Genomic DNA, 21,483 nt, shown 5'->3' with positions numbered 1-21,483 from the left:
CAATAAAATGTGTGTTAAATATTAAAAGTAAAAGTATTCTTTATGCAATAAGAATGGCTCCTATTTGTTTGTTATTTGAAAACTGAAGCTATTGAAACTGAAGCAGCTAAATATAATTCAGTCACCATGAGTTTGAGTATTTACATCCAGAGCAAAAAATATTAGCACTGGCCACCAGCCAAATGCTGGTAAATTTGCTTCTCTCACCAGCCGAAAAAAGTAATTGCAGCCTATTGAGTGATTTGCAAAAATTGAACATCCACTAACCATTTGACCACAAGACAAAAAGTTAATTTTACACCCTGTTTACATTTGTGCTTCTCCTACTGCAACATGTCAAAAGTCTTCCATGTAAAAAGTAATGAAATGTAACAAAAATCTTGTTAAAACACATATCTAATTCAAAAACTGGACACTAACTGTAACACTTGTATCACAGTCAAAGTGATGTATTTTTGATAACAGTAATCTAGGGTAAGTACTAGATTGCTCAATTATTAGTGGAACTGGCTTATCTGACTTCAGCTCTTTTTTATAGCAGCACCAGGGTGATCTATACCCTGCATAACACAAATAGTTTCAGAATTTCCCTGGCCATAGACTTAAAGGAGAAGTAGGTATAGTTTCATAACTCTGTGTTCCAACTGCTGACCACAGAACTGTGTGTGTCTGTTTAGTAGCTGTCACAAAAAATACTGTACATGCACACTGTCAAACCCTCGTTCCAGAAGAAAGATGAATTTATTGCCTCGGGTTACACAAAGAGTAATCCCTGGTAAGAAATATTCTCACTAATAACCCTCACACAAACATGAATTGAGGATCTGTCGTCAGCTTGTTATTCAACCTGTCTCGCTGCACCTATGTGCTTATACAAGAGATACAGCAGGGTGGAATTTCCAGCTGCTCCACAGTCATTGTGCTATAGGAACCATGAGGAAGAAGTCACTTACAGGAAAACAAAAGATACACCTCATGAAAGCAGCCAAAAGGAAACAAAGAAAAGAACTAGGTTGTTTTCATGAAAGAGCCTCGTCACAAATTTGTCTGCGCATTATGGTTTACTACATGAATTTCCTCTTAGCTGCAAGTTCTGACCAGTCATACAAATCAAAGTAGTAATTTATATACATACACTACATGGAAACAAAAAAACAAAAATATAGATATATATAGATTTTTGAATGTGTGCTAAAAAAGGCTCATCAAATTACCCCTCCTTTCACTCACATGGCATTGAAAATGTATCGAGTGTCTTCTGTTTCTGTGTGTATGTCTGAGGTCAAAGTGTTTCATGAAGCTCTCCACCAGTACAGAACAGATATTAATTAGATAATTTTTATTATCTGTTTGTGTTTGTACATATTTCACGCAGCACTTAAGCCAATAAACACAAGCCACAATCTTCACAGACCTTCTTGTACCCAGAAAGGACAACATGCAGTACGTTTTTTTCCATTTTATTACAAAATATACAAGCTCATAATTGCTTATATTAACTAGATAGCCCAGTGTAATTAAAATCAACCAAAGAATGGTAACATTTTTCAGCAGATGAAGGGGGGGAAACAGATAAATAGAGAAAACATGAAGCAGCAAACCTATCAATCAAAGAGATTAAGCTGTGTTTTGTGATATTATGTTGTTACATTGGCTTTTAGTTTACTTAACAAAATGCAGGGGTATGATCAATTTGTCTTTTTTAGGACTGCAAATCTCTTTGAAAACAAACAGTTAGGCTTACATTTTCCATTTAGTACATCGTACATGATTTTTCATTACATTCCTCAAAAAGCCTTGCTGTGGCTGCAATGAAAAGCCAGCCCTTTTTTTTAGAGATAGAAACACAAAAATCCTACTTCCATTACAACCCAATAGGTATCAAAGCACTTTTACAGATTAAACTGTGAAAAAAAATAATTTGAATGTTGAATTTCTAGCCACTGAAAATGGCAATGACAAAGAGGTAGATTTTTAAGAGAGTTTTAAAGATATTTTTAATGTTGATAGAAAGTTTGGCACTCACAGTGAGGTGGCTTTCATTGCGAAGTAAAACCCCCTTCAAATGCATGCAGAAAAAAAGGCAAAAACATTGATTTTTAAAACAATTTAAGCAGTATTCCTGTTTCTCAGAGGGAAGGAAAATGTATATGGTGCGCATATTTGTTGAGATAATATATAAATACAGATTAAAATCAGATTTTACTACGATAAGATGCACTAATTAATGAAAACTTCAGCTCAATACAGCTTTTCAAACACAGGTTCTAGCTGCAGTAAGCCTCTACACAAATTCCAAGATCGCTGTTCAGCCTGCGATTCAGCTACACCAACCAGTTCAAAAGTTCATACCAACCACCGACCTCCCGGAGATTTGAATGTCATCAAATGGAAATAGAGCCAAAATCTGAAAGAAAAGGACACAGAGGGTTATGTTTTACTGCCTTTTTTGTTATCAATTGTAGTGCTTGCCACATTTTTATATATATATATAAATTGTCAGTATTAATGCCCTAATGAGTATTTACAGCAGTAGGATGCTGGTGGGAGAAATTTGAAAATAAACTACATTACCCATAATCATGGTAATGAAGGATTATGTCTCAGTACAAAGTGGCTCACTGATGTTTTTTTAATAGTTGTTTGGACAACACTGGAGGTCGATAGCATAGTGGAATAAGATATATCAAATTTTGGCAAAGACAATACAATAATATCATAATATTTAACACTTGTGTGCCTCTAACTGTCAGTCACAATAACTCACATCATAATTTCCATCAGCCAGATCCAGCGCTGTCTCGTCCTCCATGTTTCGCAGCATTGTGTCAGCACCAAACTGAAATAGGAGGTTGGCGATGGTGGTATCCTGCCTCCCCACTGCAAGATGCAAGGGCGTGCAGCCATTAAACATGGCAGCATCCACATTGGCTCCCCCATTGAGAAGCAGCTTCACTGATGTGACGTCATGCAGCTCAACAGCAAGATGAAGAGCTGTTTTGCCGCTGGTTCCCTCCTGGGAAGAAGGGCAGAAGAAAGAAAAAGGAAAGGAACATGATCAACTCCTGGGACAATAACATGAAGTAGGTCATTTGCACTCATTACCTTGCATGGAAATGTAGTAAGCTTTACAAATGTTAGTAGTAGAAGCATTGGAAATAATAATCATAACAAAACGGATGTGGGGCAGAGTGATATGTTGGGACAGTGATTTAAACTGAGAAGAATGTCTGGGGTAGTTTCATGACTGACTGCCATGTTCCCCTTCCATCCTTAGCACGTTTAGAGTGGCGGTCCAGCCTAATCATATCTCAAATCTAATTATGTCCCCATGAATCCTGCAGAAAGCTTTGAGCACAGCTCATATCACTATCAGTGTTGCACAGGTGCAGCAAATTTATAGACAGGAAAACAACATAACTCCAAGCACAGTAAAGTAGAGTGTGAAAGGGATAAGTGTGATTGTAAATACTGGTGCATTAGTGGATCATTGTGCAAGAAAATATTATTCTGACTAATAAAACTAGATGATATAAAAGCAAAACTGTAAAAAAAACAAACAAACAACAACAAAAAAACCCTTACTACTGATCCATCAGTAAAGTCATTTAAGAGTCATTTGGCAGACTAACCTGGATATTCAAGTCTGCTTCCTTGTTCATCAAGAGGTTCATCATCTGATGTTGCCTGTTAAGTGCAGCCAAGTGAAGACAGGCAAGACCTGTAAGTATACACCTTGTGTTTAATGTGGAACATCAGGCTCATTTTTTATGTCAAAGCAAATGAAGGATGCATTGTGAGAGTCAAGTGTTTTTTCAAATGACAAACTCAAACTGTGACACCAGGCTGATATATTGTGTGAGGGTTTCTTCTGGTTCTATACAAAGCTGAAGAAATGTGGCTTAAAAAACTGAAAGATGTTAAACTTCAGTCTTTTTCCACTGCTTATAGGCTTATGATCCCCTTAAAATTTCCCAGACTGTTGAAACTAGAAATGAAATTTCACTGATTCAGTTCATGTCAGATGTTTCCTTAAATGCTACGTTGTTTGACCAATAGATATCCTGTTAATCATTTACTTTATAGAGTGCACTACATTAAAACCACCCAAAAAGGCCTGGTTTCTGTACAGTTGGACATACTGAAAAATCTGAGGTGCCTAATCTTGGAGGTTTAATTTCAGCACAACCCACAGACAAATAAACACACAAACGGTGCAGACACACAAAAATGTGTTGAATTAAAAACAATGAATTCCTGACTGATAATGCTCTGCAGCAGTTAGTCTTTTTGTCCTACCTCTCCAGTTCTGTGTTTCCAGGATTGGTGCCAGCTTGCTGGGGGAAATCTCTCTGGTCATCTCAGTGGCACACTTCACTAGTCCTTGCTGACAGGCCACATGGAGCGCTGTGTTACCATTCTGGTCCTGCAACTCCAGACTGGCTCCTTTTTCCACTAGACTCTTCGCTACTTCTGTCAGTTTCAGGTAGGTGGCCAAGTGCAAGGGGCTCTGGGGAATCACCAAAAAACATACCACATCTTAGCATAAAGAAGGATGTGATATGCATGATTTTAAATATCTTCACCAGACATTACACTCCTCCGCTTTTAACAGCCAAAATGATTCATCAAAACAAGAGTCAATATATTATTTAATCATCAGTAATCAAAAATAATTGTTAGGTCCCCAATTAAGTTTTGCTTTGTGCTGCCACTGTCCTTCAACCCGCCTCTTCTACTTTAGTAAGGGATTTCCTGCATTTCCCAGAATGCATCTCAACAATCTGCAGACGACAGGCTTTGACTTGCTGTATTCAGCTGTTGGTTAAATGTATGAATAAAGAGAGAAGACCAAACTTTTGCAGCCAACAAAGATGCGCTTCTTTTCAACAAACATGTTTTAACTGCAGTCTGATCAGTTAAAGGTTATTGTGGGTGTAGAGTCTGATATCTGTCTTTTTCATATTATGGGATTCTTTTTTAAATACAATCTATTTGGAGTGTTTAAGACTTCTGTGTATCTGTGCAATACAACAAAAACTACAAAAATGTGTCTTGAAAATGCATCAGCAATGGCTGTTTGTCAATCAGTGTTCAATGTGTTAGGGCAGGTTTTCTTTTAAATACCTTAAAGTGTCTTGTTAAAATCTCAAAGTGAGAGGTCTTAGAATGAGTATTAAGAGGAAATTAGCACATTAGAGGAGGGCTAAATGAGTCACTGTGTGAAGTGCTGAGTCTTAGCTTCTGATGTTTCCTTTAACTGCTCTGTCAGTTTGCTCTACCTTAACTTTGCTTTCTACCCTGACCCAGGTCTGACATCTTGTAGGACTGGAACAATTCCTCCACCCACATCCACACAAGGATACACTCCACAGCTCCCTGTGGTTCTATTTCTACTGGAGGTAGAGGAGGGGAGTTTCCATTCAAAGTCCCTTATGAGCTAACACTGGAACCACCCACAGTGACGTCCCTGAGAGAGGACAGACTGCAAATAAAGAGGAACAACACTTCTCTGGAAGTACACAGATATAAATAATACTGTCGTTTCCACAATCATGATACTGATAATTGCGGAAGCCATCTAGGATTGAAAAGTTCCCGTGGAAGCTGTAGTATGCTTGTGTGATTGAAAGAGCAATGCTGGAAATGCACTTCTTACCTGGTACAAATTGTTTTGGATGTCCAGGACTTCTTTTGGGAATAGCTGTATCAAATGTTGAGTGATAAATTCATCTTCATGGATGATTGCTAAGTGCAGGATTCTACAGGAGTGGCAAAAAGAAAATCAACATTTAGTCCATTATGCTTGCAAAAACATGTAGCACTACATCATATCATATTGAGCAATCAAAAGCAGCACTTTTGAGTAGTAGGGGGAAAAAAATGCAATTCAACATGAGGAAGAGAATGTTGCCTCATAATTTTCCTCAGTATTCATCTCAAGAAACAACCTAGAAATGTAACACTCAGTGGGCTGAATGGCAAGTCTGAGTGGTAAGGGTATTGAGCAATGCAAGAATTTCTAGAAAAGATAGAGTGGCAAGCTGTCAACGTTATGAGGAGGGGTTAGGGTTAGCAGCTGTCAGAGGATACAAACATGTGGGGTTTAATTGAAACACTTAAAGCAAATGACAAAACAAAAACACACTAACCTCAAACCCTGAGTGGGAAGTTGTAGCAAACAAATGTGTGCAAAAAGCAGGAAATGGAACCAAGCATTAGTGCTTAATTTAGAACGTAACGTAGAACAACAGGGCCTCATTTTAAAAAGAGGATTTTCACAGTTTCAAATCAAATCTTTAACGTCATGCAGTATGACGGAGTTGACTAATTTTACCACATTGTGTTATGAGTGAGGATGTTTTTATTACTGCACTCGGTTTGCTCTCTTTCATTATTCATAGTTAAAGATCAGCAATGACACACAGTTGTTTTTATTTTAGAGCAAATACGTGCATGAATTAAATGTCATTCAGCCAAAATGGGGGCCACGACTTTATTCAGACCCAGACAGTGTGGGATCAGACGTTCCTACAAAGTCTCAGTGCACAGACTTTTCATTTATCTCTGTTTTGTACACGTCAGCAACAAATCATGTTTTTTTTTTAAGAGTTATCTGTAGTCTAGCATGTAGTCTAGCATGATGACTAAGATTTTAACCTACATATACCCTCAGAACAACACTGCAATTCTCTTGACTTAAAGATCAATAAATTCATAGTAGTGTAACATCTGATTGATTGAACACACGTCTGCAATTATTGTGCAATGTTACTCTTTAACTGGCCAGTCAATAAAATAGATTTGCTATCCTTTAAATCACTAACTGCACAATAAGGATTCTTCTATAATATGCAAGGAAATACTACAAGGAAATCAGCTGTAATACATCTCACATTCTGGTTAATGATCAGAAAGGAGGTGTGAACAGAATCTATGCAGTGCTTTACAAAATATAACTAAAACTCAAATGATTCACTATTTAACTGGATTAGCTCATCATGGCAACTATTTTGACAATTAACATTAGATTTAAAGCTGCAATGACTAATCGATTAAGCGATTTGTTGATCAACAGAAAATTAAGCTGAAAATATTGTGAGAATTTGATGCCTTTTTGGGTTTTGGACTTTTGGCCAAATGAAACAAAACAACTGAAGACATCACCTCAGACTGTGGGAACATAAAGAGCATTTTTTTCTGGCATTTTAAAGACAAAGTGATGAATTTGGTGATTAATCAAGAAAATACTCAATAATGAAAATAATAGTGTTGTTTCTACTATTTTCTGATATTTTATATACCAAATGACTGATCGATTAAATCAAGAAGACAATCAGTAGATTAATCCCTAATGAAAATCATGAGTTGCAGCCTTTAACTAAAATCAGTGCAACAAAGTGAAAGTTTCTACAAGACAACAAAAACCTGTAAGTTGATTAATCTGTCGATTATTTCATTGATCAATCATTGGATCTATAAGATGTCTGAAAATGCCGAAAAATGTTGATAACTGTTTCCCAAAGCCCAAGAAGATGTCCTTAAATGTCTTCTTTTGTCTCAACTAAACAGTCCATAACCTAAACATTTATTTTACTATCATAGAAGAATAAATAAACCAAAAATATTTACATTTTAGAAACTGGAATCAGAGAATTTGGACATTTCTACTTAAAAAAAATTACTAAAAAAAGATTTATCAGTTATCAAAATATTTGGCAATTAATTTTCTGTTGATCGACTTATTGATTACTCGACTAATAGTTACAGCTTTGATGTAGTAATAATTAAATACTAATTTAAAACACCTATAAATTGGAAAAAAAGAAGTGATTAAGGACCATTTTCTGATTTAAAATACTTGTGCTAAACAGAGTATCAGTAAATAAATGATCCTAACATTGGTATTTAGTGAATGGAAAATGCATCACACAATAAAAGATCGTAATATAATGTCAAATCTATTGTTGTTGCACCAGTAAAGTGATCATTGCTTGGTTTAAATGTCTGCAGACTAATGGCTTACTAGGCAGTCAACCCTGTGATCAAACATCTTTCATCAGTGTGAGAGGAACTTCCTGGTTTGAGTAAGACGTGAATGAATAAGACCTAAAAAAAAATCCCACAGGGGAAAATTAAACATGCATGGTTGTCTCTCAATCTAAGCAGCGCAGTGCGTGTCTTTCAGGTGTTTTTTCCCCTCCCAGGTATCTATAGTTAGGGTGTGAGAATGAAACCATGTGGCCCTAACAATGAGCAACGGAAATGAAAAGAGGTCAAAAGACACAATAACACTTCTGCAATGCAGTGACTCCATCAATTGCTGGCTTCAGGAGTCATTTAAAAGCCTCCATGAACGTCAAAACAGACTGATGACATAGCAACACTCAATGAGTGGGACACACAAGGACTAACATGAGCTGATAAGAGACTGTCAGAGACGGTGGAGGCTGAGGTGTTTGGACTGTGTGCAAAAAGCTGCAGTTTCATTTACGCAAACTGAGAGGTGAACAGTAGCAAAAAGGTAACCGGCTGACATTTTTAGAAGTTGCAAATCCTTCCACTGCTTGGGTTAAGGAAAAGAAAAAAGAAATGAGAAAGCAGCGAGTGAATCCAATAAAAACATGCTTACACTGTCCTATCCTGATCAACAAGTTCTTGGATCAAAAGCAAGCCACACTGCTGCCTCACAGCATGTGCTTTGTCTGTATGTTGTATGGGGAAGTCCAGGCCTATCTGTTTCACTTCTGTTTTCTGATTGAGCTACGCCTCACAAGAGTCCATCCACATTCATGACATGGACAAAGTTCATTAAAAAAAGAAAAGAAAAAAATTCTGCAGTATCACAATGCGTTGAAATCCCCTTCAAAACCAGTGGTTGACTGTGCGATTCAGTCAATGAACAGTTGTTTATAGGTGTTTTCAGTTAATCATATCCTCCGATATAAAACAGACTGGCGCTGTTAATAGCCTATTAATTGTTCAATTAGTCAGCTACTGACTGATGTGCATATTTGCTGCTTTTCTGGGTTTTATGTGAATATGGTTGGGTTTTGGGCTGTTAGTTAGGAAAAAAACCCAAAACATATGAAAATGACATCTTGGACTGTGAAAGCTTGTGATGCACATGTTTCAATATAATTAGTATTGTATAGACCAAACAATGAATCAAGGAAATAATCAGCAGATTAAATCTATGATTAAAGTAGCTGCAGCCATGTGATCACCAGAGCTGCTGGTGTTACAGAAAACATCACCTGGGTGCTGACGCACTGTGGTAATTTAATGCTCAGACACAAGGGGGGATTTTTAAATTAATTTATGAGAATTAATAAAAGGGAAAAAAAGTCCCTAACCCCAATTTTTCTCATTCTGTGACACTACAGACTACTCAATTGAAGATTTATGCTAAATTAGAGCAAACAACAGGCTAGTGGTGAAAAAGTTGATCAAAACATTCAGTTAGTGCAAGAGTCAGTAGTCAGGACTAAGAGGTTAGTGCAAGACACAAGTGTGCAGCAGCTGTGGGCCTTTCAGCAAACACCCAGACGAGTTAGAAAATGATTTGCTTTTAAATAAGCTGAGAAAACAAACCAAAACCTACGTGTCTCCATCTTCAGTAATAGTTGTGAGAAAGTTCTCCTGGTCAGAGAGCTCAGAGCTCTCTGTCTGTTCCTCCTGGGCGCTAGAAAGCGTGCAGCCTTGCACTATCTCTGATAGACTATCCACTGTGATAGACGACGAGCCGTAGGCTGAATCCAGGCGCTCATCCGTGGTGGAAAACTTGTCCGTCGGCTCGCAGAAGTCGCTGCTAGGCTCCTGCGGCTCCTCTGACTTCTGTATGGAGCGATACGAGTCAATGGCCGAGTCTGTGCGGTTATCATCCAGCAAGTCATCTTTCGTACAGTCGTCGCTCGCCATGGTGGCTGGGTTTCCCCCTCCCTCCTTCCCCGAGGATTTAAAGGCTACTCGCGGGTGTTGCCGCCGCTCGGTGCTCGGTGATGTGCCCGGAGGAGGGCAGCCTGCTGCTGACACCTGAGGAAACCCCCCGCTCCTTTGTACAACCAGAGGAAGGAGCTACTGCGTCTCATACCACTAACCGAGAATACATTACCCCAAAGCAACAGGCGGGCCTTCAGTCTTTAAACACTATAGGTTTGTTTAACTTCCCAACATACATTCCAGACTTTGTGAAATGGGTTAAAAGAAACGAAATTAGGCTAAACGGTTGCCCGTCGTCTAAATATCCGGTAACGGCATGAGCTCCAGGCGGAGAGCGTATGAGCAATGAAAGGCGATGAGGGGAAGAGCTGACATATGAAAGCTTAAGCTGTTTTTGTCACGCTGGGGAATCCCCGGTGTGCGAGACCACACACACATACACACATACACACACACACATACTCGCGCGCGCACACACTGTCGTGTTTCCATCACTTCAGAGGACCTTACATTGACTTACATTAATTTCCAGCAGACCTAACCTAACGCTAATCTTTAACCTAATCTTAACTAAACTAACATTAACTTTAAAGTGGGAGGCAAGTCCCCACAACATGAGGAAGTCCTGGCGCACACACACACACACACACACACACACACACCAACAGGAAGTGATATAAAATAAAAGGTTTTCGATCGTCTCCTCACAGATTACATACTATCAATAAACTGGAAACAACAAAGTGTGATTATAACACCCAAAACCTCTTTCTAATTGTTCTCTTGGAATGCTTTTTAAAAGCCAGAGTAAGCAAAACCATTCATCACACGAAAATGTGCACAACTGTGTGTGTTACATTGTCGTTATTTTTCTTTCTTAAGTGTAAATGACCTTTAGTATGGCCCAGCATATTACAAGGCTTTTTTGTTTTTCATGTTTATTCATTCAGTATTTTTTGTAAAGTTGAGTTATTATGTGTCCTGTTATTGTAGATATTGAGGTTGGAGCTTTTATTTTGAAGGAGTTTTGCCAGTAAGAGAAAAAACATAGACTGTATAAAAGAAAAACTCAGTTCAGTATCAAATAATTTGCATCCATACTTTTCTATAATAAAGGCAGGTTATATTGCTGTCTCTTTTTTTTCTCCTCTGTTCTGCTCTCTTTGTATCTGCTTGACCAACACACAAAGAGGCCACAGTGGACAGGATGAAGTTTTGCATTCACACAACGAGTCACCTTCCTGCAGGGTTGTGCAGAGGTGTGTTTGTGTTTATTTGTACTGTGAAATGCAAATAAACACTGTGCTGTGAAACGATCATTAGAAAAATAACAGATAATCACATTATATTTATTTGATTCACGACTTTGTTTCCTCCAAAGGTCACTATACAAGTGTTAAAAAGGTAATATTTCATGATGGGAAATAAATTGTGATGTATTAACATAAGATTATTTTAGTATTCACATTTTAAGGCTATAGTGCAATAAGTCGACATCATCAGAGTGTGAAAGGATGGTGATACTTTTTTTTGTTTCCTTATGTTGCTCTGAAGTTCAAGGGAAGTTCACACTTTTCATGGAGCTACAGTATCATCTATTTGCTCCTAATTAAACGCTATGTGATCCATCAGTTGAAGAGTTACAGCGTCATCTAGCCGGGAGTGCTACACTAAGTCATAAATTATTCCTTGATTCTTCCACAGATTTGTTTTGTGAGCCTCTGCAGAGTTCCTGCTTCATATCAAAACTATTATGTATTCTTTCTGACATAAATAATATTATAATGACATGAGAGTTTCACCTTTTGCCTTTCATAATACAATCATGTTGCTCTGTGGCAATAACATAACTGTGATAATAAATGGTTTGCATTCATTTCTGTATATTTTGTTTTTAAATTGCAGGCTTTTGAAACTTTGTGAGTTGTGTAATCGACCACAGTCACAATATTACACAATTTTTTAACTTCAGTGCAGAAGTGCATCTCAATCCAGCCTGTGCTCATACTCCACTTTCACACAATGTGACATAAACATGAACATATTTCATACTTAATGAAAATAAATGCATAAAAAAGACAAACAAAACCCAAACTGTAAGCATGCATTCACAAATGGTCAACAAATATGGTACAAGCTACAACGTGCAAACACTCAGCAGACCTTTAAACCTTTTGGGGCCAATCCAAATCAACATTATAAGTCTTGTCACAGCAAGTTTTAAGTCTCTGTTGACTGATGCGAAGTCACAAGTTATCATTTTCGTTTCTTATATCTGATTCAAGTCCAACTTTCAAGTCTACACTTCTGGTAAATTTCTTCCTCCATATAACAAAACAATCTGCTTCTCCCTTAAACTTCCCTTCCCTTCATTGTATTACACACTACCAGCACATGTACTGTTAATGTCCTGAGTGGTAGTCTTCTTCATAGTAGCAGCTTGTCACTGGTTATCATTGTTATTCAAGGCCTTTTCTGAGAAGCTGCAGAACCAGATCTTGGCTGACATAAATCTAGTCCCATATTTTATGGTCTTGTGTCTGTGATTGACTGCAGTGTAAAGCTGAACTTTGACTTACAGAATTACCTAACTCCAAAATGTGCATAGGTGTTTCGCATAGTTATGTGGCAGCTCCAGTATCTCAATAACGTCATTTATCTATATTTCCAGTAGAGTTTGTCTTTAGCTATTGCGTACATGATTATACGTATAAACAGGGTTTCAAGACGTCATTATTGGCCTCTCAAAAGTTCAGGAATAACCCAGTTATTATTTTTTGTTTCCTTTCCATGCTGACAATGCTTGTTGTGGTTTGGCCTTTAGAGGGCTCACTTACACAGCTACTGTTTTCTGCATTGAGAGAGGGGCCAGATTCTTCAAATACAGTCTATAAAACAATAGTGACTGTCATGGAGAAGCTTTTACCGCTGCCAAGAGCTGCCATCTGTTTTCATCTCATCTACTGTTATGTTTACTTATTCGATTTCATGCCAGCAGTCCAGTCCAATGTCCATACTGTGGGCTTTGGTAAACTAGGGCTTGAGTGCATTGTAAGGTAAAGGGTGTGTTTGTAAAATGTGTTGTTTAAGAAGTAATTAAAGGAAGAATAAAACATACTATACATTCTTAATCCTTTTATATTCTCTGTTGTATTTTAATCTATAAAATTAGGGCTGCATTTCCTTTATATTCTCACAAAATCAAATGGGACAATGACATTAGTTTCAGTCAGTCACATGAAGCAAACTCAGATAAACATTGAATCTAACTATATTTAAACTAATCCTGAATTGCAGTCTCTTGAATTCAAGAGTTTAGGTCTTCTTGTGTACACTATCAGGTGTACTGTGCAGGTAATAATTCAACTGTATGTCTAAACAGGAAAGTTCTATTCAACATTTACTCTCAAAACCATCAGGATCTTTTTTATAAACTTCATTTGTGATGCATGAAAAGATAAGTACAAGCTGGTTCCAGCTGATAGCATATCATCAGAAGTACAGGCAAATTCTGTCATCTTAGAGATATCTCACTGTAATTTGACGGGTTACAATCTTGAAGAGGATAATGGCATAAAGAATCCTGCCTGAGACAAAATGGAAAGATGAAAAATGTAAAATGAAAAAATGAATATACTGTAGCAACATAAATCAGAGTTGAATGCAGCACAGAAAATGCTCCACAAGTACAGACTGTAAATTACAAAGTGTTTGCTTTGTATGAATTTCATTGTATATTTAAATTAAGCACACAATTGAATTCCCATCATCTATAAGATAAATATTACAAAAGGAAAATCATACTTTCACTTTAAATCGTCAGCACTTGATATAGTACAACTTGTACAATGTAGTTTTTAATTCCAACCAAACATTGACATGAAGAAGAAGATTCAGCCTCCAACATGTTCTCTTTATTTTCTCATTAAAGCCTATTGATTGAGTGCTTACAGTATAATATGTGTAATGCAATCGCCATGGCAACAATACACAAATATTAACTTTAAAATATTAAAAAGTTTATTCTGACTCGTGTATTATCTGGACACAACAAATCAACCCAACTGCTAAAAAAAAAAGAAGAAGAAAAAAACCCATGTAAAACATAATAAGCTTAATATTGTTACAAGTGTACTCCTACCTGTCTGTGGTGAGCAATAGTTATTTTTTAATCTATATTGGCATAAAAACTCATGCATTGGCCTATATTCTGTAAGTGAAATTTTTTGCACAGACCCTTTAAGACACCACTGTATATTTCTACTTTCAGCACCCTTATAAGTGAGTATTATGATGATTGGGCCACACAGACAAGGTCATGGCGCTAATAAGATGCAGGGGGGTGGGTTCCTCTGTGCAGCACCGCCTCTCTGTGTGTTGTGATACTTGAGCAGGGATGTGTGTGTGTATGTGTGTGTGTGTGTGTGTGTGTGTTATTTACATCGTGGTGTCGGGGTGGCTGCTCACACGTGCCGCCGCCTGCCTCCTTTGTCCTGTTCACAGCTTCACTGACTGCCATGGGCACTGCCTGCAGACACAGCTGACTGTCGCCTTTGCCATTTCCTAACATTACATCCCTTGCAGCAGCAGCAGCAGCAGCATCAGCAGCAGTCTTCATCAGCATCCAGTCATTGCATCGCAGGAGGAGTCTCAGCTTATTTCTTGCATGTTTTTTTCCGAGGCACAATGACCGGCGGATTCCCACAGGCTATACCAAGCGACGTCTGCCCACCTGGAAGATGCTGAGGATGATGCATCTTTTCACTTGTTTCCATTTGGCTGCACTGTTTTTCCCTGGATGATGCCCACAGGGGTTCCCGGCGTGTTTACGTTTTACCCTGACTTGGAAAACCCCTATCCCATTAGAAGATCCATGCACCGGTTTTTGCACCGTTGTCACCATGTCCCCTGCATCGGCGGCTGCAACGGCCAGTGAGAGCAGCACCACCACTGTCCCCGAAGAGGAGCCGGACAGCCCCCGAGAGGAGGTGAGGACACTGTTTTCACTGTACAGGCCAATTTTCTAACCCTAAAACAATGAGGGCAAATTCAGCTTTTAATTAGTGTGACATATTTCGTTGATATTACAGTGGAGTACCCATAATTAAACTATAATAATCAGATTTTTGCAGATTTGGGGTTGATTAGTGCCAATATACACGGGATTACACTCGGGAAATAAAAGGGAATTCTTTTGTAATGGATCCATATGCTGTATACATGAACCTGTGCGTCCAAGCGCGCACTCCAGACTGTGAACGTGCGCATATGCACTCCTGCTTATCTCCCCTCCAGACAAGCGGTTTACAAAATGGGGTTCATGGACCTCTTTTGGGTCCTGGAAGACGGGTCCTCAGCAAAATAAAGAGTGCTGTCACGGTTACTATGAGAGACTTTACAGCTGTTTTGCTCACGTTTCCATAGCTACAGTCATTTACTCACAGGTAAAATCCTCATGAGCAGGATCTATATCTCAAGATAATTAGTTTGACACTCTATGTTGCTGTCATGGTTCCCAGACTGTACTGACATATAAAACAAAAAACACACAGTACATTTGACCTGCAAGGAGAAATGACATCCATTAAGAGTCTTTCAATCTAGATTTCCTTCTTACTCCAGTTAAAACTTCCAACCCCCACAAAACAGCATGTTGGACAAGTTATATATCCATTACACAAGAGGGTTTTTATATAACCTAGCTGGTCTTATTATGTCAAGAGAAAGTGTCCATGAGTGTGAGAGGCACTTAGTTAAAGGCACCACAGTGGCTTCATGAAGTCTTGAAGGTTCTTTCTGGAACATTTGTTCTCTAAAATATTAATTGTATTTCTTAACAGACTGTGGATTTTTAAAATTCTTCTTCTAAACAATAACTTCCATTTTAAAATGTAGTGCTTTTTATTTTAGACATTTGATGTTAGAGCCTGTATATTGTCATAAGTGTCATTATCAGATCTACAGCTGACACATAGATGTTCACCGCAACCACAAAAAGAAACAACTAATGAATATTCAAGATATACTTTACCACAAGATAACTTACATTATGATATTATGTCATTTCTTATTCTCTACATGTTTAGCCTATAGTGCACTTTGCATTCTGGCGGATCAGACAGTGCAGTACAAATAACTCTTCTGTGTTTAGTCAACACCTTCTCCACTGTGAAAAAACAAGTTCACACAATTGCAACCAAATGTCAAGAGTAATATTTGAGCCTCCAGCTGACTGAACCCCAGAGGGCTTTTTTTATCTGACACCATCATTGTGCTATATAAAATCTATGTTGGTCCACTTTATAGATAGCTTTATATCCATGCAGACCATATTAAACCCACACTTTAATTTTTTTTTTCCTGTAATAAGGTCAGTGCAGCTGTTACAATCATTTTTTAAATTATTCACTTCTGACTCAACAAATTTGTGCTGCCAATGCAAAAACACTGGTGCTTTCCTCAGTTTTTGTGTTCTCCTCTCTTATCAGCTTTGGGCGTCTCTGCAGGACTTAATACATAAGATATTCCCCATGTTCTTAATAAGCTGAGGTCTTTCTCTTCATTCAACTAGGCCAGAAAAAAAGTCTTTGTCTATGTAGCAAAAATGTCAACACCACTGTGTTCATGCAATGAGTCACTTCCTTTCTTTTCTTCTGTCCATAGGCCTAATGAACAGTTCCGTTATGATCTCAGGCAAAGACTTTTTTAATTGGAATGCTTTTGTTGTGATAAAATAACTTGGTCGTTCTTTAAAGTCTCCATTAATCTAATTATATGTTGCTTCAATCTCGCTGTTACTGGTATGACATTCTTCCCTATTACAAAAAAAAAACCCAGGAATGATTCTTTAAAACCGATGGTGAGCTATACTTTACAAATCCACAAGTCCCTGTATGTGAAAGCTGTTGAAATGTTTTTCCTAATGAACAGCAGCATACATGCATAGATTTTGTAACATATTCAAATTATAGACTATCTCTGACAATTATCATGCAAATGGATATTTTCCAGTCATCATTATTCGTTCTGCTTAAACAGAGGCTGTAAAGTGTAACATGAGCCACAAAGTATGTCATGTTGTATTGATTATAGTTGTTGAGCGTGTACAGGATACTAATGAGTAAATACTCCTTCTGCAGTAGGGCTCATCTCAATAGGGAATTTCAATGTTAATCCTTTTTGCCCCATGGGGTGTAGCATTGAGGTTGGTAAGGGACTTGGGGACCACATGGCCATGATGGGGACGATAATAAGGGAGAAAGAAGATCTATTATTTATGTTTGTCTGTGACTCAAAGAGCATAGAGCTGACATGTTGAATTCAATACATCAATGCAGTGATGCTGGTTGTTGTGGTTGCTCGTATGCAGGGGCTGACTTATGGCCTGGCCTGTGTAACAATAGATGAAGAGGATAAACTTCAACAGAATCTGTGCAGCCATAGTACAATCTTAAGTGTTTTATTTCAAACACAGTTGGCCCTGGCCTAGTGTGAGGTCTGTTATGCACATTTTTTTTGAATGAATTTTGCTATAATCCATCCTTCCTGAGGCTTTTGTATCGCTGCCAGGTTTGTGTGGCAGCATTCCCAAAAGGCGTGACTAGCTCTTGATGCATGCACTGGGGCTTGCTGTGCCCTGAGGTGATAAAGGACAGCACCAGCTTTATGCTGCCAGAGCCAAAGGACTGCTTTTTTATAGCTGGCTTGGCATTAATGTAGGGTGTAACCTCATATTGTTTTTTAATTTTATTCCGTTCTAGAAAAAAAAGAAAAATAGATAGATAGATTACGCTAGAGAGAAGTGAGAAGTGCTCCACTGTCTGTCCACGACATGTTGGAGAGGGCGGTCAGGATTATGCATAATGGATAACAGTTTGCTCAGTGTCCTCCTCTCTACCACAACTTCAAAGGTGTCTGGTTTGCAGCCAATTATGGAGCCCGCCTTCTTAATCACTTTATTGAGTCTGTCACTGGCTCCAGTGCTGCTCCCAAAGCAGACTAAAGAGAAGTACAGTCAACTGGCCACAACAGACTGGTGGAAGATTTCCGACATTTTGCTGCACGTTGAAGGATCTCAGCTTCTGGAGGAAATACAGTCTCTGTCTCTTCTTATGTTGAGCCTCCATGTTGGTCTTTCAGTTTAGTCTGGCCATGTCAGTGTGGAAGCCCAGGTATTTGTAGTCCTCAACCACGCCAACATCTTCTCCCAACATTCACAGGGGTTGTGTACTGTAGCTGACCTCCTCCTTCTGAAGTCAATCACCATTTCCATGGGCTGGGCCATATTCAGAAGCAGTTTATTTCTTTCAGATCTCTCCACAAAATCATCCATCAGTGATCCATACTCCTCTCCCCACCCATCACTTACACTCCCATATACTGCAGAGTTGTCGAAGATCTTCTGCAAGTGGCATGACCTGGAGTTGTACTCAAAGTCTTAAGTATACAAGGTGAAAAAGAAGGGAGATGGCATATTCCCCTGTGGAGCTCCTGCACTACTCTCCACCATTTAAGACAGAGCACTGTCCAGTCAGACAAACTGTGGTCTGCCTGTCAGGTAGTCAGTAATCCAGGAGATGTTGGATGTGTCTACCCTCATCGCTTGCAGCTTCTCCTTCAGTAGCACTGGCTGGATGGTGCTGAATGCACTGGAGAAATCAGGGAATGTGATTTTCACAGTGAAACCGGTAGATGATGGCATCGTCCACACTAAGATGAGGTTTTATGTGTTGTATACTGAACATGGTACTTTTGCCCTGAATCTGACACACTTTCCTGAACTTGATTATAAGAGTGGGTGCGTTTTTTGATTATAACAGGCACAGACCAAGACATGTGCAATTGGCTCACAGCTCATGCATAAACTATGCAAAAGCACTTACAACGCAGAATTTTTCCCTAAATATTTGATATGCTTGAGCCACTGCTTTTTAAGTCTAACTTTATACCTTAACAGATATTTAGGTCATAGTTATATTCATCAATTAAAATAGATACAAAGTTTTAACAGAAAAGTTTTATATTGAAAACATGTAATTAATATAAACCTTTATGTTCCTAAGTGCTTTGAGGTTACATTTTGTACAGATAAATCATTATGTTAATAATCATAGAAAAGCCAATTACTTCTAAAAAGGTCATACATATATATGATTTTCAACAACTGCTGTGTTTATTGAATATAAATCTGCTTTATCATTTTATTGACTTATTGTTGTTTTCTCATCCTCTGTGTAGCAGCGGCCCCAGAAACAGTCCCTGATTAAAGCCCTGTGTCAGGAAACCCACTGGAAATGCCTGCTGCTGTCCCTGCTGATGTACAGCTGCATTGGGGTTATGGCCTGGTGCCAGGTGACCAAGGTTACACACCTCTCCTTCGACAGTGCTTACAAGGGAAAGTCTATGATGTACCACGACAGTCCCTGTTCCAATGGCTACATCTACATCCCTCTGGCCTTCCTGGTCATGCTCTACGTGGTGTACCTGGTGGAGTGTTGGCACTGCTACACCAGGAACGAACTGCAGTACAAAGTAGATGTAGATAGTGTGGCGGAGTGCAACCAGCGCATGCGGCAGGCTACTCCCTGCATCTGGTGGAAGGCCATCAGCTACCACTATGTCAGGAGGACACGGCAGGTGACCCGCTACCGTAATGGGGATGCTTACACCACAACGCAGGTGTACCATGAGAGAGTCAACACTCATGTGGCTGAGGCGGAGTTTGACTATGGGAACTGTGGGGTTAAGGACATCTCGAAGAACCTGCTGGGCCTGGAGGGCTTCCCTATCACCAGGGTAAGGTTCACTAAGTGCTTTAGCTTTGCTAATGTGGAGTCTGAAAACTCCTACCTGACCCAGCGGGCCAGGTTCTTTACAGAGAATGAAGGCCAGGATGACTACATGGAGGCCCGTGAGGGGATGCACCTGAAGAATGTAGACTTTAAGGAATATATGATTGTCTTTTCTGATCCTAATCACCTTCCCTGGTATGCATCCAACACCACTTTCTGGGTGGCAGCTGCTTTCACCCTCTCCTGGCCTCTGCGGGTGCTGACAGAGTACCGCACTGCTTGTGTCCACTACCACGTGGAGAAGCTGTTTGGCTTCGACTATGTTCCCGTAACTCCATCTGAGGAGCGGCCTTATTGCCGACACATCCCACGAGTCAACACAATCGACAGCACAGAGCTGGAGTGGCACATCCGTTCTAACCAACAGCTGGTTCCCAGCTATTCAGAGGCAGTTCTCATGGACCTGGCCCAGCTCTCAGGGAGCTGTAATAATTACTCTGTATGTGCTGGCTACAGCAGCTACAGGCAGAACTGTGAACGATGCCACCGTGCTATCAGCAGCTCCTCCATCTTCTCTCGCAGCGCCCTCAGCATCTGCAACACAGGGAGCCCCCGCATCCCCTTCAGCGCCAGTCGCTTCTCTCTAGGTCGGCTGTACGGCTCCAGGCGGAGCTGCCTGTGGAGGAGCAGCGGGAGCCTTAATGAGCCCTCCTGCCCAACAGAGAGCACGCGCTGTCTGTCAGGCCAGCAGACCAGTGAGGAGGAACCTCCAGCCTACCAGGACGCGCTGTACTTCCCAGTGCTCATTGTACATCGCAACGAAGGCTGCCTCAACCACGACCATCGCTCCCTGCACAGAAATGGATCCTGTGTAGAGACGTCTCTATGACGCATAGCCAGCAGACCTAAGCAAGGAATATAATGACACAGTAATTGGCTGAGAAAAGGTCTTTACAAAAGTGCTAGAATTATGCTCTTCCCTTTTACAACTCAGTAACCCATAAGAGAGACACACACGGTATGTCCGGGAAAGTCTTTACAGTACACGTTATGAGTCAGGGAATAAGAGACTTGACGCTCTTGATAAGACTGTTGTTTAAAATACATTGTGGCTTTAAAGGACCATCCTGCCAAATGTCACATACTGTCCTACAGCATCTACTGTATAGTAAAGACGAGCATTGAATAACCAAGTCATACCAAGGAGAGTCACATCATACTGTAAATGCCATGCCATAATGATACATCGTAGTCACTGTAAATTTGCAGGGACATGAGTAACTATTTCTCACACGCGGAGTCTGAAATAGGGTTTGACTCAGTGGCAGCCAAAAAAAAAACCCAAGACAGAAAGGGATATGACAACTAATGCATGTCTTAATGAAAAATGAAACAGTGAGGAAATGACAGACTTACACATCACGTGAGTCATGTGAGTTGGGTGAACACATGAGTGAATATAAAAGACATTAGTCTCTTGTCAAAACATAAATAACAAGACTAAACTGTTAAAGACCTGTCCTAGGGCTCTCATGAAGTGACATGAACTTCTAATCTAAACTATAAACATCTGCATGTGAAACGCTTTGATGTGGGGGGTTAAAATTATGCTCATGGAACACCATTAAAAATGGAAATATTATTGCACAATATAAATATAAACATCTGATGCAGATGTTGAAATATCAAGTTTGCCAAAATTGGCTTGGTGGCAATGACATTATACTTCCCGTCTTTCTAAATATAGCAA

General features: G+C 39.4%; 2 protein-coding genes across 2 annotated transcripts; one reads left to right on the top strand and one right to left on the bottom strand.

Annotated features, from left to right (window-relative positions):
- Positions 1-1,328: 1,328 nt before the first annotated feature.
- nfkbie (nuclear factor of kappa light polypeptide gene enhancer in B-cells inhibitor, epsilon) lies at positions 1,329-10,489 on the bottom strand. Its single transcript, XM_053337222.1, has 6 exons — positions 9,605-10,489; positions 5,660-5,762; positions 4,300-4,510; positions 3,633-3,721; positions 2,768-3,016; positions 1,329-2,407 (listed from the first exon to the last, which is right to left on the bottom strand). The coding sequence occupies exons 1-6, from the start codon at positions 9,919-9,921 to the stop codon at positions 2,339-2,341; spliced, it is 1,038 nt and encodes a 345-aa protein (XP_053193197.1). The 5' UTR covers positions 9,922-10,489; the 3' UTR covers positions 1,329-2,338.
- A 4,354-nt stretch (positions 10,490-14,843) lies between these two features.
- tmem151ba (transmembrane protein 151Ba) lies at positions 14,844-20,622 on the top strand. The gene is made up of 2 exons (XM_053337160.1): positions 14,844-14,930; positions 19,180-20,622. The coding sequence occupies exons 1-2, from the start codon at positions 14,844-14,846 to the stop codon at positions 20,620-20,622; spliced, it is 1,530 nt and encodes a 509-aa protein (XP_053193135.1).
- Positions 20,623-21,483: the final 861 nt, after the last annotated feature.

Source organism: Scomber japonicus, chromosome 17, assembly GCF_027409825.1.
Source record: "Scomber japonicus isolate fScoJap1 chromosome 17, fScoJap1.pri, whole genome shotgun sequence".
Classification (NCBI taxonomy): Eukaryota; Metazoa; Chordata; class Actinopteri; order Scombriformes; family Scombridae; genus Scomber; species Scomber japonicus.
The sequence above is the reverse complement of the archived record's forward strand: the minus strand, read 5'-3'. Positions and strand labels throughout refer to the sequence as shown.

What these genes read in the sequence shown, in the direction of transcription:
- tmem151ba (XM_053337160.1), top strand. Translation starts at nt 14,844, where the DNA reads ATGTCCCCTGCATCGGCGGCTGCAACGGCCAGTGAGAGCAGCACCACC. An exon ending in CGGACAGCCCCCGAGAGGAG is followed by an intron (nt 14,931 to 19,179) that starts GTGAGGACACTG and finishes TCCTCTGTGTAG; the next exon opens with CAGCGGCCCCAGAAACAGTC.
- nfkbie (XM_053337222.1), bottom strand. Translation starts at nt 9,921, where the DNA reads ATGGCGAGCGACGACTGTACGAAAGATGACTTGCTGGATGATAACCGC. An exon ending in AAGCAGACTTGAATATCCAG is followed by an intron (nt 3,017 to 3,632) that starts GTTAGTCTGCCA and finishes CCTTCTTCCCAG; the next exon opens with GAGGGAACCAGCGGCAAAAC. An exon ending in TGGCTGATGGAAATTATGAT is followed by an intron (nt 2,408 to 2,767) that starts GTGAGTTATTGT and finishes CTTTTCTTTCAG; the next exon opens with ATTTTGGCTCTATTTCCATT.